The sequence below is a fragment of the Chelonia mydas genome, chromosome 7 (genome assembly GCF_015237465.2).
Source record: "Chelonia mydas isolate rCheMyd1 chromosome 7, rCheMyd1.pri.v2, whole genome shotgun sequence".
NCBI classification, from domain to species: Eukaryota; Metazoa; Chordata; order Testudines; family Cheloniidae; genus Chelonia; species Chelonia mydas.
The window spans coordinates 34,757,458-34,771,552 of NC_057853.1; the positions used below are offsets into that span (position 1 = coordinate 34,757,458).

At 42.3% G+C, this 14,095-nt stretch overlaps 1 protein-coding gene across 14 annotated transcripts in view; it reads right to left on the reverse strand.

The window, feature by feature from the left end:
- FBLN2 (fibulin 2) overlaps positions 1 to 14,095 on the reverse strand; it is a 204,068-nt gene that overhangs the window by 24,668 nt on the left and 165,305 nt on the right. For 9 of the 14 annotated variants that reach the window (XM_043551404.1, XM_043551396.1, XM_043551400.1 and 6 more), the window contains 3 exons: positions 11,666 to 11,794; positions 11,147 to 11,248; positions 7,300 to 7,440 (listed from right to left, as the gene is read on the reverse strand). In XM_043551404.1, coding sequence (XP_043407339.1) covers positions 7,300 to 7,440; positions 11,147 to 11,248; positions 11,666 to 11,794 — 372 coding nt within the window. The remainder of the gene's footprint in view (positions 1 to 7,299; positions 7,441 to 11,146; positions 11,249 to 11,665; positions 11,795 to 14,095) is intronic. The other 5 variants (XM_037904979.2, XM_037904977.2, XM_007056892.3 and 2 more) reach the window with 1 other exon arrangement.

The following is a 14,095-nucleotide window of genomic DNA, read 5'->3' on the forward strand; positions in this document are numbered from 1 at the left end:
CTTCCTACTCATTAAAGGCTTTTCAAAGCTCAGGTTATCAATCCTACTGCTTTATGCCAAATATACCACAGCTGCATGCATGAACTATAGCAGGGACTGTGTTTTGAGGTTATTCACATTGCTAATGGAGTTACATTCAATAGGGGATACCCCCTATTGAAGTTGAACACTTTTTAAAACAACAATCTTGTGAAAATATGGGGCAGGGAAGAGGAGAGTCCAAAAGGCTGAAATAAAGCTTTTAAAATTCAATTCAAGTGATCAGTCTTCATGAGGAGGAAGTACAAAACAGGAAAATTTAATGCTTTCATCTAAACGTTGGATCATTTCAAGTGAAAAAGGTACCTATTTTAGAAAGGAAAATGCAATCTCTGAACAGATAAATTTTGACATATTTTTGATGGAAATCTATTCAGACTGAAAAACAGGCAGTTTGATTTCCGAATATGTTAAAAGTGAAAATTGGAAATTTCATGAAGAAAAAAAAAATCCTAAGTAACAAAATGGAATGGAAAGACAAAGGAAGAAAATCTTCATGCAGAACTCCCCCTGAGATGTTAAACTTTCACACAGTTCTAGTTAAAACTATGAAGTCAATTAAAAGCTGCACGAAACAGGAATATGAACACATCAACTACAGTCAGTCACCACACTTTCCTGCCCAAAGCTATTTTCACAGCATGCATCAGAACTAGCACTGTGTTAATGAAGCCTCAAAAATTCAGGTGAAAGAGCCTGGTTCCCAGATACGTACAGCCTGGGTCATACCATCACCTTGCAAAGCCCCAAAACCCGAGCAGATATTACAAAATTTATAAAGCTGATTTTTCTGGTGGCAGTGGAAGAGGGCCACAGACAAAAATTTTAGACACCAATCTTGCACGCACTTGTTCGTAACTTTACACCTGTGAACAGCCCCAGTGGAACTGTTCATGTGCATTAGGTTAGTCACCTGTGTAAGTCTGTGCAGGAGCAGGGCCTTAGTTTCACTGGACTTTCTCAGTTTATTTCTTATATTTTTATTTGTTATTCTTCACGTGCTTCATGCTGATTTTCCAAAGCGAGGAGATCAGTCCCTAACAATGCATCTGCAGTTAAGTACCATCAACTGGGCACCCTTTTGACAATCCTGCAAGCCCTATGCATGCAGAATTTTCTCTGAGCTCAATGCAACTTCCCGCATACAATGGGTTTGCAGCATTAGGCTCATGAAGTGTGCATGGTTTACACAGTTATTTCCTGTGTGCACTTCATTGATATGCTTCAAAATTTTCATAAAACTTGATTTAAAAAACCAAAACTGCTTGAATGGATTTGATGTGATTTTTAAATTTTAAACGACTATTCCCACAAATAGCCATTTATGGCATGTAACTTCTAGGGCCAAATCCAGTCAGAGTCTTTCCATTCAATGGGCTCTGGATCTGGGCTCTTAGCTTGCTACAGTTTCTCTGAGACAAAGAAAATGTTCTCATATAAACACATTAGATGATATCATAATGTATCATGTGAACTTAGCTACTTCTGTACACATTGTTAAAGGACAAAATATCAGCATGGCAGGTGGACAATGTTTGAAACACTCCACACTGTTAGTGGGTGTCACTCCTCTAAGGAAAGGGTTAGGTGGGTTCTGCCAAAAAAGTGTTCTGCAAAATATTATTTCCCCCTCCCCCATTTTTGTCCAAATTACATTTTTTTTTTCAAAAATTCCTCAACCCTGGACAAACAAGTGGAGCTCGCTGGAATATTGTCAATTAAATGAAATTTTGCTGAAGCCAAAACATTTTGCAGAGATGTTTTGGTTTTGATCAAGTCTTCATCAAAAGTTGTTTTGTTTGTTTTAAGAGAGCTACTTATGCTCTACAGCAGAGCGGGGCAAACTATGGCACATCAAGTCCAGCCCGCAGAACCCTTCCCTCTGGCCCCCGAGCTCCAGCCAGGGAGCGGGGTCAGGACAGGCTTGCGGAGGAGCCAGCCCAACTCCCCGGCAGTGCAGTGAGCATGGCGGAGGCTAGCCCCTGGCTGCTCCCCTTCTGCTCCTCTCCCACCCTGCCTCCCTCACAGTCACAGTTCCCCCAGCACCTGGGCAGCATGGCTGCAGCTCCGGCCAGATGGCACGGCTATAATGCTGCCAGACCTGGTGCTCCAAGGAGGCGCAGTCAGGGAGTGGGGGTCAGGAGGAGCTCGGGGGGGTGGGGGGGTGTTTGCAGGGCAGCGGTCATGGGGCCTGGGCCCTGCTGCTGGGGACAGGGGAAAAGCAAGCCAGGGCCCCCACAGCATGCTTGGCCCCCGTCCCCAGCAGCCAAGCCCAGACAGGGAGCGAGCCCTGCCCGACTGCCAGGGAGAGCAGCCAAATGAGCAGAGGAAACACACAGGGAAAGGACTGAGCCCTCTTACCCCCCTCCCCGCCCCTCCCCCCCCGGTAACATGGGGCAGGAAGAGCAGGGAGGATTGGATAGGGGGTGGGGGGGCCCCAGGGGCGCGGTCAGGGGGTGGGGAGCAGGAGGGATTGGATAGGAGATGGGTATCCCAGGGGAATGGTCAGGGGGCAGAGAGCAGGGGTGTTTGGATAGGATGCAGGAGTCCCGGGGGGCAGTCAGGGGTGGGCAGCAGGGGGGGCAGGTTGGATGGGGATGGGGTTTCGGGGGGGGGGGGGGGGGGCTGGATAGGGGGCCAGGCTATGCCTCACTGTTTGGGGAGGCATAACGTCCCCCAGCCTTCCCTACCCAGCCCTCCATACAATTTCTGTACCCGATGTGGCCCTAGGGCCAAAAAGTTTGCCCACCCCTGCTCTGTAGTCTGGTGGTTCGGGCCCTGGCCTGGGATGTAGGAAACCCAAGGTCAAATCCTCGCTCTGCCTGAATCAGCATGATCTGGCATGAAACACTCTTCTCTGAAGCTGGCGAAGCAGGGTCTTGAACTGGATTTCCCACATGCCAAGGCAGAGTCCTAACCACCAGGTTATAGAGTACCCACAACATTCAGAAAATTCTGTTTTTGCAAAGATGTTTAAAAAGTTGAGTTTTGTTTTGATGTAGAATAAAAAAAATTCAAAACCATGATAAGGGCCCAAAACGAGAATTGTCATCCTCCAGTCTGCTCAACAAACACGGTCCTATCTGTTCATCTCCCTTGCGTGGGAGTGGAGAGGGCTCAGGCCCCACATACGAACAGGAGTTACAGAAAAATGGCTCAGCTACGCTCCATGCAAATGCAGAGGGGGGAAGGGGTAGTGATGGTTAGTATGTTTGTTGCTTCTGGATCCTGAGACCAATTTGCACAGGTCCAGAATGCTGGCACTAACTAGAGAAGCCTCAGAACTCCCCAGAATTCCCATGGCCATTCTGGCATTTTGGGATTGTTGGCACAGGTATGCCCTGACCATGCACCTACCCTGCTATTCCTGCAGACATGCCCTCTGGCATCAGGGTTAGCAAGAGAGCTGCTATGGTGGTTCTGTACCACCCAAAGATTCACTTACCCTCGGGGAATCCTCCAGGGGACGATTAAGCCAGCTTTAACACTGGTTGCTGCTACCAGAATGATGCAAAGCAGATGGAGTGGTCACAAGGATCTTGCCCAATATATTTTTTAGACCAGGCCAATCTCTCCTCCTTTATGGATTATCTATAAAATTAGGGGTGGTTGATAACCCTGCTCTCCTCAGTACTCTGAGAACCACTCATCACATTTGTAAAGTGCTTGACCTAGCACCGGAAAATCTGAGCCAGGTTTTCACTAATCAAATAAAATTAATTCCTGCTGTTGGACCAAATATTGTCTCAGCTTCAGTCAGAAGCTGTCAGAAAAACAGAAGGAGGGAAAAAACCTCACAGCCACAAGAGTAAGGGAGAAAGAGAGAGTTGCAAAGAAAGCAAGAAAAATACTTTGGAAAGATATCACAGATTAGAATGATAGAGTTATTTATTTGCTCTTTCAGAGATCCAAAGCATTGCTGAAATGTGTTTGTGGGCTAGGAACAGAAAAGTAGTTTGCATTGCTACCAGTAACAATTCAGTATTCTTGTCATCAGTCAAAACACCCTCAATGAGTAGATTGAAGCTGTATGCTAAGTTGTGTGTGTGATCATAGGACAACACTTATTTTTTCTCCTGGAACTACTGTTTAAAATAGGAAACTTCACATGACATCAGTGTTAGTTTCCTGTGTCTCAGAAGCTGCCTTAGCTGCAAAGGGATATTGGCAAAGACCTGATCGCTGATTTTCTTGGGTTTGTTTGTTCAGTTTAGTTGGGGTTGTTTTTTTGCTTTGTTTTATATAATTGTACAGTAAATTAGCATTTTTACACAATCTTGTAAATGGTCAGTGCAGGTTTTTTAGTGTTCTATAGTTGCTCAAGAATTCTGTTTCTCTTTAAATTACATCAGCTCAAATTTGTTTTATGGAACACATCTGTTTTATTTAGAATGGTTGTTCCTTTTGCAACTGCCCATCCCACCTCTTCGTAGTTCTGGTTGTGTGCAGCCCCTGTGGTGCATAAATAAAGTGACCACTTTGTCACTTTGTCACCACTGTGTACTCAGAGAGGGGGAAAAAGTTTGGATGGGAAATAGCAAAGATAATGGCATACTGTGCTCTGCACATGTAAATAGGAGTGAATCACATGGAAAGGAGCCAATGGGTATGTGTGTTTGGGTGTGTGTGAGAGAGAGGGAGAGAGAGAGAGATGAATCAGACTTTAAACTGCCAATAGAAACAACCCCATTAAAAACACACCTCACCACCTGATTCTTATCTTTGGTAAACATGGAGCTTTCAAGAGCAAAGAAATTATAATATGCATTCAAACAAGCTTTTCAGAGGAGTTGTTTGCATGCCGTTTAAACAGCTGGTGGCTCTTCTGTGTGCCTGACTGACATTCAGGAATTCTAGAAATCTGCTCTTGAATGCACCTGGAATTTTAATCTGCTACAATTTGACTCAAGGAAATTCAAGAGAAAATACATTGGCTGTTCTATTGTAGTGTACGGATAGTCCCTCCCGTCCCTGACATACATACATATTGATATTTAAAAAATTAAAACAATTTGCAGACACAGTATTAAATACACAGTTCATTGGTCCCAAATTGTTCAAGATGGAGCACAAAAGCAGTTAGCTTGCAAAGGATTCTTTAGGGAAACATGGCTGTAGTGAGAGGCTGAAATGGCAGCTCAACAAATTAGAAACCACAATATATTTGTGGCTTTTCTGTTTGACTAGAAAAGTTAGAAAAATGTTAAATATGGCAAATGTTCTCCAAGCACGTATAGTAAAGACATGTGCAAGTACAGGAAGCAGATATTCAGTGTGTACCTATTCCAAGTTTCAGAGTAGCAGCCGTGTTAGTCTGTATCCGCAAAAAGAAAAGGAGTACTTGTGGCACCTTAGTCTCTAAGGTGCCACAAGTACTCCTTTTCTTTTTACCTGTTCCAAGTTACACTAGTCTCAAAACTTCCTTGCCTCTTTAACCAAGGTACTTGTAGCTATCTGAACTGTAGCAGAGAAATACATGACTTCATTATTTAGCCAGGGAACAAGGGAAGTTTTTTGCTTCACAAAAGAGTTTTTCCTTCCACGTGTGCATCACTTTAATAAAAAACACATTAAGTGTGTTTCAAAACTGCTATTGTATCTTTTACTTATGTCAGCCGGGGGGGAAGTCATAGGATGTTGAAAAGTGAAAATGATTATAGTACCTGGGATACCCTTGCAAAGGGTTATATAAGTCAATGGAAAACATTCATTAATTTAGCTTTGAACCACTCCTGTGTGAGGTAGGAAAATACTGTTGTCCATTACTTTACAGATGAGGCTACTGAAGTAAAGTGACATAACCAAGATTTCATGTGTAGGAACCTAAAATGAGGCTCCAAAATTTCTTTTAGGCTCCTTAAATAACATACCTGATTTTCAGAAGTGTTGTGTACTCCGCAGCTTCCATTAAGGCTCTGGGAGCTGCTGAGTGCTCAGCACTCTGAAAAAAGTGGCCCTGGGCACACAGGAAGAACATGGTGAAGCACAGAATAACATCTGCCTCCCAGTTCTGTGTTTTAACCCTAAAATATCCTTCCCTCCCAGTGATCTTGTGCTAATCATTTCATTGTTTAATCTAAACTATTATATTTAGATGAATAAAAAATCAGTATTTAAAAAAAAATAATCTAGAAAAAAATCCATATCGGAACATTTGAAAAGCCAGAATGGAAGTAGATTTGTTTGCATTCCTGTTTCTGAACTTTGACATGGTTACTACTGGGACATTTTCCTGCCTGCTCCCTCCTGCTTCATGCCGCATGATGCTCAGTAATAAAATGAGATCACAGAGCACTAGAGGAAAGGAAAAGAGCAAAGCTGTGATGCTGCAGGGTTGAATGTGATTCAGTACATGATGCTATAAACAAAATTACAGGACAGTCAAGGAAGGGAAGGGAGAAGGAAAATAATGACGTGTCTACAAGTGATATTATCGTCACAGGTGGTAGTGATTTTCAAGTGTCATTAGTGATTTCCAGGGCTTCAATTTTTGGATGCCTAACTCTAGACACCTTAAGAGGGTCTAATTTGCAGAGGGTGAGTGCACAACATTTCTGAAAATTAGGCCTCTGAGATGTCTCTAGTTTGGTATGTGAAAATCAAGTCATTTTTTAAAATGTAGGCCATAGGCTTTCGTAAGCAATTATATTTAAAGACACTATTAAATGACAGAATAGTGGTAAAAACTGATTATTGTCCCACTGAAGGTTATAAACCAGGGATGTTGTAACAAGATGTTGATGTACCTGACCTTTATTCTTATAATATCAGTGGGAGACCTGTGGGTTAATCCGAGAATCAAAAATTCCATTGTTTCAGAATGCATTTTCTACAGAAGCTTTGTTACCTGAATTTGCGCACCTTTCATCAGATACATTTATCAAGCTCCTGTGCCAAAGCCCCAAACCTAAAGCAGCAGAATTCACCCTGTCCAGAAAGGTCAAGACCATTCTATGCTACATTAGTCCAATTTAACTGTCAACTGAATTTCTGCTTTTCATAACTGCATGAACTTTTATGGCTTTCCAGCTGAATAATATGCATCCTGAGAACGTATTGCTAGGGGAAAAGCCAAATAGCAGAAGAACACACAATGGTAAAAATCACGGAGTGAGTGATGCACATGTGTTTTTACTAACTCACATTGAAATGTCATATGCAAAGATGGCCAGAGAGCCTTTTAGCACAAATGGTTTAAATGCACTGCACAGCATGAAGAATTATGATGCTTCAGTGAATGGCTTACACCTATAATCTTACCAACACATTTTCTATGCATGTTGAGTGTAAAGCCCTCTGCACAGATCACCCTGTGGTTGACACAGTAGAATGATCCCAATGTGTTCATACATAACTGGCTTCTGGAACAATTGTGAGCACCTGTAAGGCACTCATCCAGGTCTATATCAACATGTTGCAACCAAAAGGGAAAAATAGAATTCTATTAGCTTTGTTCCTGAAATGAAACAATATTTCTTTCACATTGGAGCTACCATGTTAGTATCATTTTACAATTTAAGCAGAGCATTATGTTCAGTGCAAAGGATACAATTAACATTCCAAATTTTACCATGGTTGCCTAGAGACAATCATCTCAACACTGATATTGTTGAAACAAGCTGATCTCCATCATGACAAGATTTAAGTAAGGATTCAAAGGGAATAATTTATTCCAGGATTTTAACCTCTTGTTTTTGTTCATGGAATTTCTAGGGTTTCCTTGAATTAGGCTGATTCAACTGATATTCAATAGTATTCGAGAATCTATGTTTTAAAAAATATTAACCCTCTGGATTGATTGGGAACAGTTCTCTGTGAGAGTTCAGAAGATGCTATCCAACCTTAGTTGGTTAGTTATGATTGATCAGATCATGATGAAGATGCCATGCGGCACTGCTATGAGTACCGCATGGCCCCACAGTATGCCAACATTTTTATGGCTGACTTAGAACAACGCTTCCTCAGCTCTCGTCCCCTAACGCCCCTACTCTACTTGCGCTATATTGATGACATCTTCATCATCTGGACCCATGGAAAAGAAGCCCTTGAGGAATTCCACCGTCATTTCAACAATTTCCATCCCACCACCAACCTCAGCCTGGTCCAGTCCACACAAGAGATCCACTTCCTGGACACTACAGTGCTAATAAACGATGGTCACATAAACACCACCCTATACCGGAAACCTACTGACCGCTATTCCTACCTACATGCCTCCAGCTTTCACCCTGATCACGCCACACGATCCATTGTCTACAGCCAAGCTCTGCGATACAACCACATTTGCTCCAACCCCTCAGACAGAGAAAAAAACACCGACAAGATCTCTATCAAGCATTCTTACAACTACAATACCCACCTGCGGAAGTGAAGAAACAGATTGATAGAGCCAGAAGAGTTCCCAGAAGTCACCTACAACAGGACAGGCCTAACAAAGAAAATAACAGAACACCACTAGCCGTCACCTTCAGCCCCCAACTAAAACCCCTCCAACACATTATTAAGGATCTACAACCTATCCTGAAGGATGACCCAACACTCTCACAAATCTTGGGAGACAGGCCAGTCCTTGCCTACAGACAGCCCCCCAACCTGAAACGAATACTCACCAGCAACCGCATACCACACAACAGAACCACTAACCCAGGAACCTATCCTTGCAACAAAGCCCGTTGCCAACTGTGCCCACATATCTATTCAGGGGACACCATCACAGGGCCTAATAACATCAGCCACACTATCAGAGGCTCGTTCACCTGCACATCCACCAATGTGATATATGCCATCATGTGCCAGCAATGCCCCTCTGCCATGTACATTGGTCAAACTGGACAGTCTCTACGTAAAAGAATAAATGGACACAAATCAGATGTCAAGAATTATAACATTCATAAACCAGTTGGAGAACACTTTAATCTCTCTGGTCACGTGATTACAGACATGAAAGTTGCGATATTACAACAAAAAAACTTCAAAACCAGACTCCAGCAAGAGACTGTTGAATTGGAATTCATTTGCAAATTGGATACAATTAACTTAGGCTTGAATAGAGACTGGGAGTGGCTAAGTCATTATGCAAGGTAACCTGTTTCCCCTTGTTTTTTCCTATCCCCCCGCCCCCCCAGACCTTCTTGTTAAACCCTGGATTTGTACTGGAAATGGCCCACCTTGATTATCATACACATTGTAAGGAGAGTGACCACTTTAGATAAGCTATTACCAACAGGAGAGTGGGGTTGTGTGGGGAGGGAGGGGGAGAAAACCTGGATTTGTGCTGGAAATGGCCCAGCTTGATTATCATACACATTGTAAGGAGAGTGATCACTTTAGATAAGCTATTACCAGCAGGAGAGTGGGGTGGGGGGAGAGAAAACCTTTTGTAGTGGTAAACACCCATTTTTTCATGCTTTGTGTGTATAAAAAGATCTTCTATACTTTCCACAGTATGCATTCGATGAAGTGAGCTGTAGCTCACGAAACCTTATGCTCAAATAAATTGGTTAGTCTCTAAGGTGCCACAAGTACTCCTTTTCTTTTTGCGAATACAGACTAACAGGGCTGTTACTCTGACACTTAGCATAAGTAGTTAGTACATATTGTAAGGGACCAATCAAGGTAGAATGACCCATTAACACCTCTGCAGTGAGAGGACAAAAAGAGGGCGGTAGTGGGTTACAGATTGTTGTAATTATTGGTGATACCCCATATGGGTTCCAGTGTGGGGTGGTAGGTGAGAACTATGAGTATACACCTTAACACACTTAAAACCACCTTCACCAAATAAGGACACTTCACCAGAGAAGTAGATGGCATCATGGAATGGGCCACCCAGATACCCCGAGAGAACCTGTTTCAATCCAGAAATAAAAGCCCATCTGCACACCCCTCATCCAGTGCACTAAATGCCCCAATAACACAGTATTGAACTCATACAGGAAAATGATAAAAGACAAAAACACCCTATCACCTATGGATGAACACTTTTCACAAAGCGCTCACTATATTCTGACCTATCAGTCGTCACCCTCAAAAGAAACCTGTGCAACACTTGCAAAAAAGGACCCTGGACAGACCCCTGGTGAAGCTTATGTCGGTCAAGGGTGTGTTTTTTCACACCCATGACCAACAAAAGTTTTATTGACAAAAGGGCTACTGTAGACAAAGTCTAAAAATCATGGACTGGACATAGACACTGGATTTATGGCTTATTACAACAACCTGTTACGCATTATCCCCCTCTTTTTCTCCTATGACTGCAGAGGTATTAATGGGCCACTCTACTGCAAACGTTTGTCTCTCTCACCAACAGAGGTTGGTCCAATGAAAGATATTACCTCACCCATCTTGTCTCTCTAAAACCCATTTCAGTCATTTACAAATGCCTCTTCTACTATATAACTTCCCACAGTGAAAATAACCCTTCCATACAAACTTGGCTTGAAGGATGGAGTTCACTCCTCCACCTGTAGAGAGAACACAGATTTGCAGCAGAGCCTCTCTTGGTTTCCATGCTAGCTCATAGGCTGGAACGGTAGCCTCTGCCACTTCACAACTTCACTGCAGAATGTCAGGGCCACTGGATTTGTGCTGTTGTAGATCCCATGGCCCAGACTCCAACTGCTTTTGATTGGAGGTCCCCCTCCAATGTCATGCAAGGCGTGTACTGGCCCCATTCCTCCAATCTGAACAACTCCAATACAAGACTTAGGTAAAGCAAAAGGTGAATTTTACATTTTACATTTAGTGAAAAAGGGATAGTAATAAGGTCTTATGTTTTAACAAGAGGTATGGTCTGACCAATCTTAACTACTTTGCCATGCACACAGTCAGGGAATGCATCTTTAAACACCACAGTGGAAATGGCTAACCAGGCAATTCTTCAAATGACCAGATGGATGTTGTAAGTGATATGTCTGAGGTGCTCAAACACTTTTAGCATCCCTAGTGCGATCTAGTTTTAAGTACAGTAAAGTTAAGTCTCTACTATCACCTGCAGTTAGCAATACCAAAAATAATAGGCCCTTAGAGAAATGTCCATGAGGCTCCCAAGATTAATGGGAACCATATGTGTCTTTAGTCTATTATCTCAGTGGAAACACCTACTCACCTTCACAGGAAACGCCATCAGCCATGAGAGCATATCCACTTAAACAAGAGCACACAGCATTTCCTTCCACAATATTACAGATGTGCTTGCAGGGGCCATTATCTAGACAAAGCAAAGTTTCAAACATTTTAAAATTCAACACAGGAGTCCTCTAAAGAGCTTTGTTCACCCAGGTATAATCCCATGTATAAAATGTGTAAACGAACAATCTCTTGGTACTTACCATCCTTCTATTATACTTGAATATTCCTACGTGTGTTACTTAAGTTATCCTGCACCGCTCTTCTGTTTACACTAACCTAAATAGCAAGTGTGTAATAACCTTGAAATTAGAGTCTAACCTCAGATTACCTCAGCACATTCCTCCTGACAATCCTCTAAACTCCTCAGGCTAATACAAGAGGTAACTCATGTATGTATGTGCACGGAAATGAAATCAGCCAAAGGAGCTTTGGAATTTCATTCCAGCCTTGTAAACATTCCTAAACCATCTGTCTCCAGCTTGTCTGTCATACATACCTTTACACTTATTTTGCTCTACTTGTAAAGTCTCAATAGTGGTAGGCTGAATATTAGAGGCTTCTGGAGCAATGGTGGCTTCCACTCCTATGTTTTGTCCATCATCAATGTTTTGTCCATCATCAATATCTGTGAACATGTACAAAAACAAAGAATGTAGAGATGAATATTACATCACATCCCTCAAGTGCCAGAAGCAAAGATTCCAAGTCAGACCTTTCATTCAGTTATGCTACTTTCTGTAATCTATACAAATAGATTTTCAGATGACTCCATAACTTCTCCTGCAAAACTGATGAAGGTGCTGAGTTGATATTTGTGATCTTAAAACATATTGTGTCCAGGCAATTGTCCAAATAGCATAAGCACATGCAGAGGGTTGTATGCATAAATGGATACGCTCCAGAATTAGCAGGCAGGGTAGCCTGCTGTACAATTCCTCCACCAAGTTAAATTTTTCTTGTAAGTGTCAAAATCTAATTCATCACATAACAGTTTATGATTTAAGCCTTAGACTGTTGCCCTGCCATGAAGCCAATCTCCTTGTCTTAATTCCTTGGGTGAATTGCATGGTCAATATATAAAAATATATGTGGTCTTCAAACTTATGCTGTATATTCTACTAAAATGTAATTGAAAATAATACGTCCACTGTTGTAGGCACAGTATGCGAGAGAATAACATCCAAACAGACAAGTAGGACTTTTTGTGACTAACATCTATCATTTCCCTTAAGCGTCTAAAAAAAAAAAACCTTTAAAGGTATGACAACAGGTCTAAACTAGTGCTCTGCTCTGTTATATCAACAGAAGCAATCCAGCTTGTGTGCGTCATCTTTTTGTGTCTAAGCTGAACAAGGCCCAGTTCTGCCCTGGGATGTACAACTCCTGCTGGCTTCAGCAGAAGTGGTACACACACATCTGAGCGCACAATATGACCCACAGGGTGTATGACAATGAGAGATGACTGACCAGGATTACTGCATGGAGATTTTCCATGAAAATAACAGGTATGAGAGACGCAGAGGCATGACGCAAGGGCAGGAAAACTTCATGTGGTATGTCCCAGTTAGATTTCCCAGTGTCAGAAAATAAGGCAAGAGATACAGATGTGTTTGATCCAGCTAGATTTCCTGCCATGAGGGTAAGCCAACCCAGCTAAGAAAAATAAAAGGCACATTTTGTATGAACTAAGACATCACTGATTAATTCTCCGTAAAAACAGAGATTTTCTTTTTTCAAAATATTAACAGGAAAATGTAAATTAAAAGAAAAAATAATCAGGGTTCTGCAGAAAGTTAAGTGGGGTTACCCATACCTGAGAGTGCATTGGGGGACAGAGGAGACAGACATATAAAACACGATGGGTTTGTTACACACCTCGTCAGGGGGAAATATTAAACAGGAGGAATAAGAAGTCCAGCAGGAGCACTGAGAGCTACAGCAGGAAAGAATGGAGATTAGCCAGACATCCAGCTACATGCATGTCTCTTCTTGCTGCATAGCCGGGTGCAATCAAAGGCCGTCTCCTCATGCACTACATCTCTCCCTTGCCCAGCATGAAAACAAGACATGTGTAGTGCTCATGAGGAGATATTCACCAGGTACTATGGCCAGAAGGAGAAAATGGGAAGATGCCATGGCTACTAGATAGCCAACTGGTGGTGCACTGCAACCTGGCAGGGCAACGAAGCATTCTTCCTAAACTCACGCAAAACGTGGAGATGAGCTATGTAATCTTGCTTATAGTGCAGCAGTGTGAATGGAATATTGGTGCAGAAGCCCTGTCCCAGCTCCACCATCGCTGTGTCCCACAGCTTGGGCTCTTTCTGCATGGACCAGCATATGGAACTATTGTTACTGCATGCCGAATGCAGACCCAGCCTTCCCTTAGGAATTTGAAGATTACTTCATCCTGGACTGAGGATAAAATTTTCAAAAGCCCCTAAGTGACTTAGGAACTTTAGTCTCTTTTTCAGAAGTGATTTAAGACCTTAGGAGCCTAAGTTCCATTGCCATTCAATGAGAATTAGGACCTTAAGGGTCAGATTTTCAAAGGTATTTAGGAACCTAAAAATGCAGGTTGGTGCCTAGTGGAGTTTTCAAAAGTGCCTGGACATCCGTTTATATCTTTAGGCACCTAAATACCTTCATGAATCTGGTCCTATTTGCCTAAGTCACTTTTGAAAATGGGATTTGGGCTCCTACATCACACTGGCACTTTTGAAAACGCAAACCTGAATGATTACAGTGCTTTGTAGATTTTACATATCTCAATTTATTTCAAGCCTTCCTTCTAATCATCTAGGAAGTTACTGATGAGGAAATAATGATGTCTGGAAAACGGTATGCCAATATACCACCTCCCACTTCTCAGAGGGCATTTTTATTTGTTACGATGAAAACTAAAAGTTAAATAGACACTGACTTT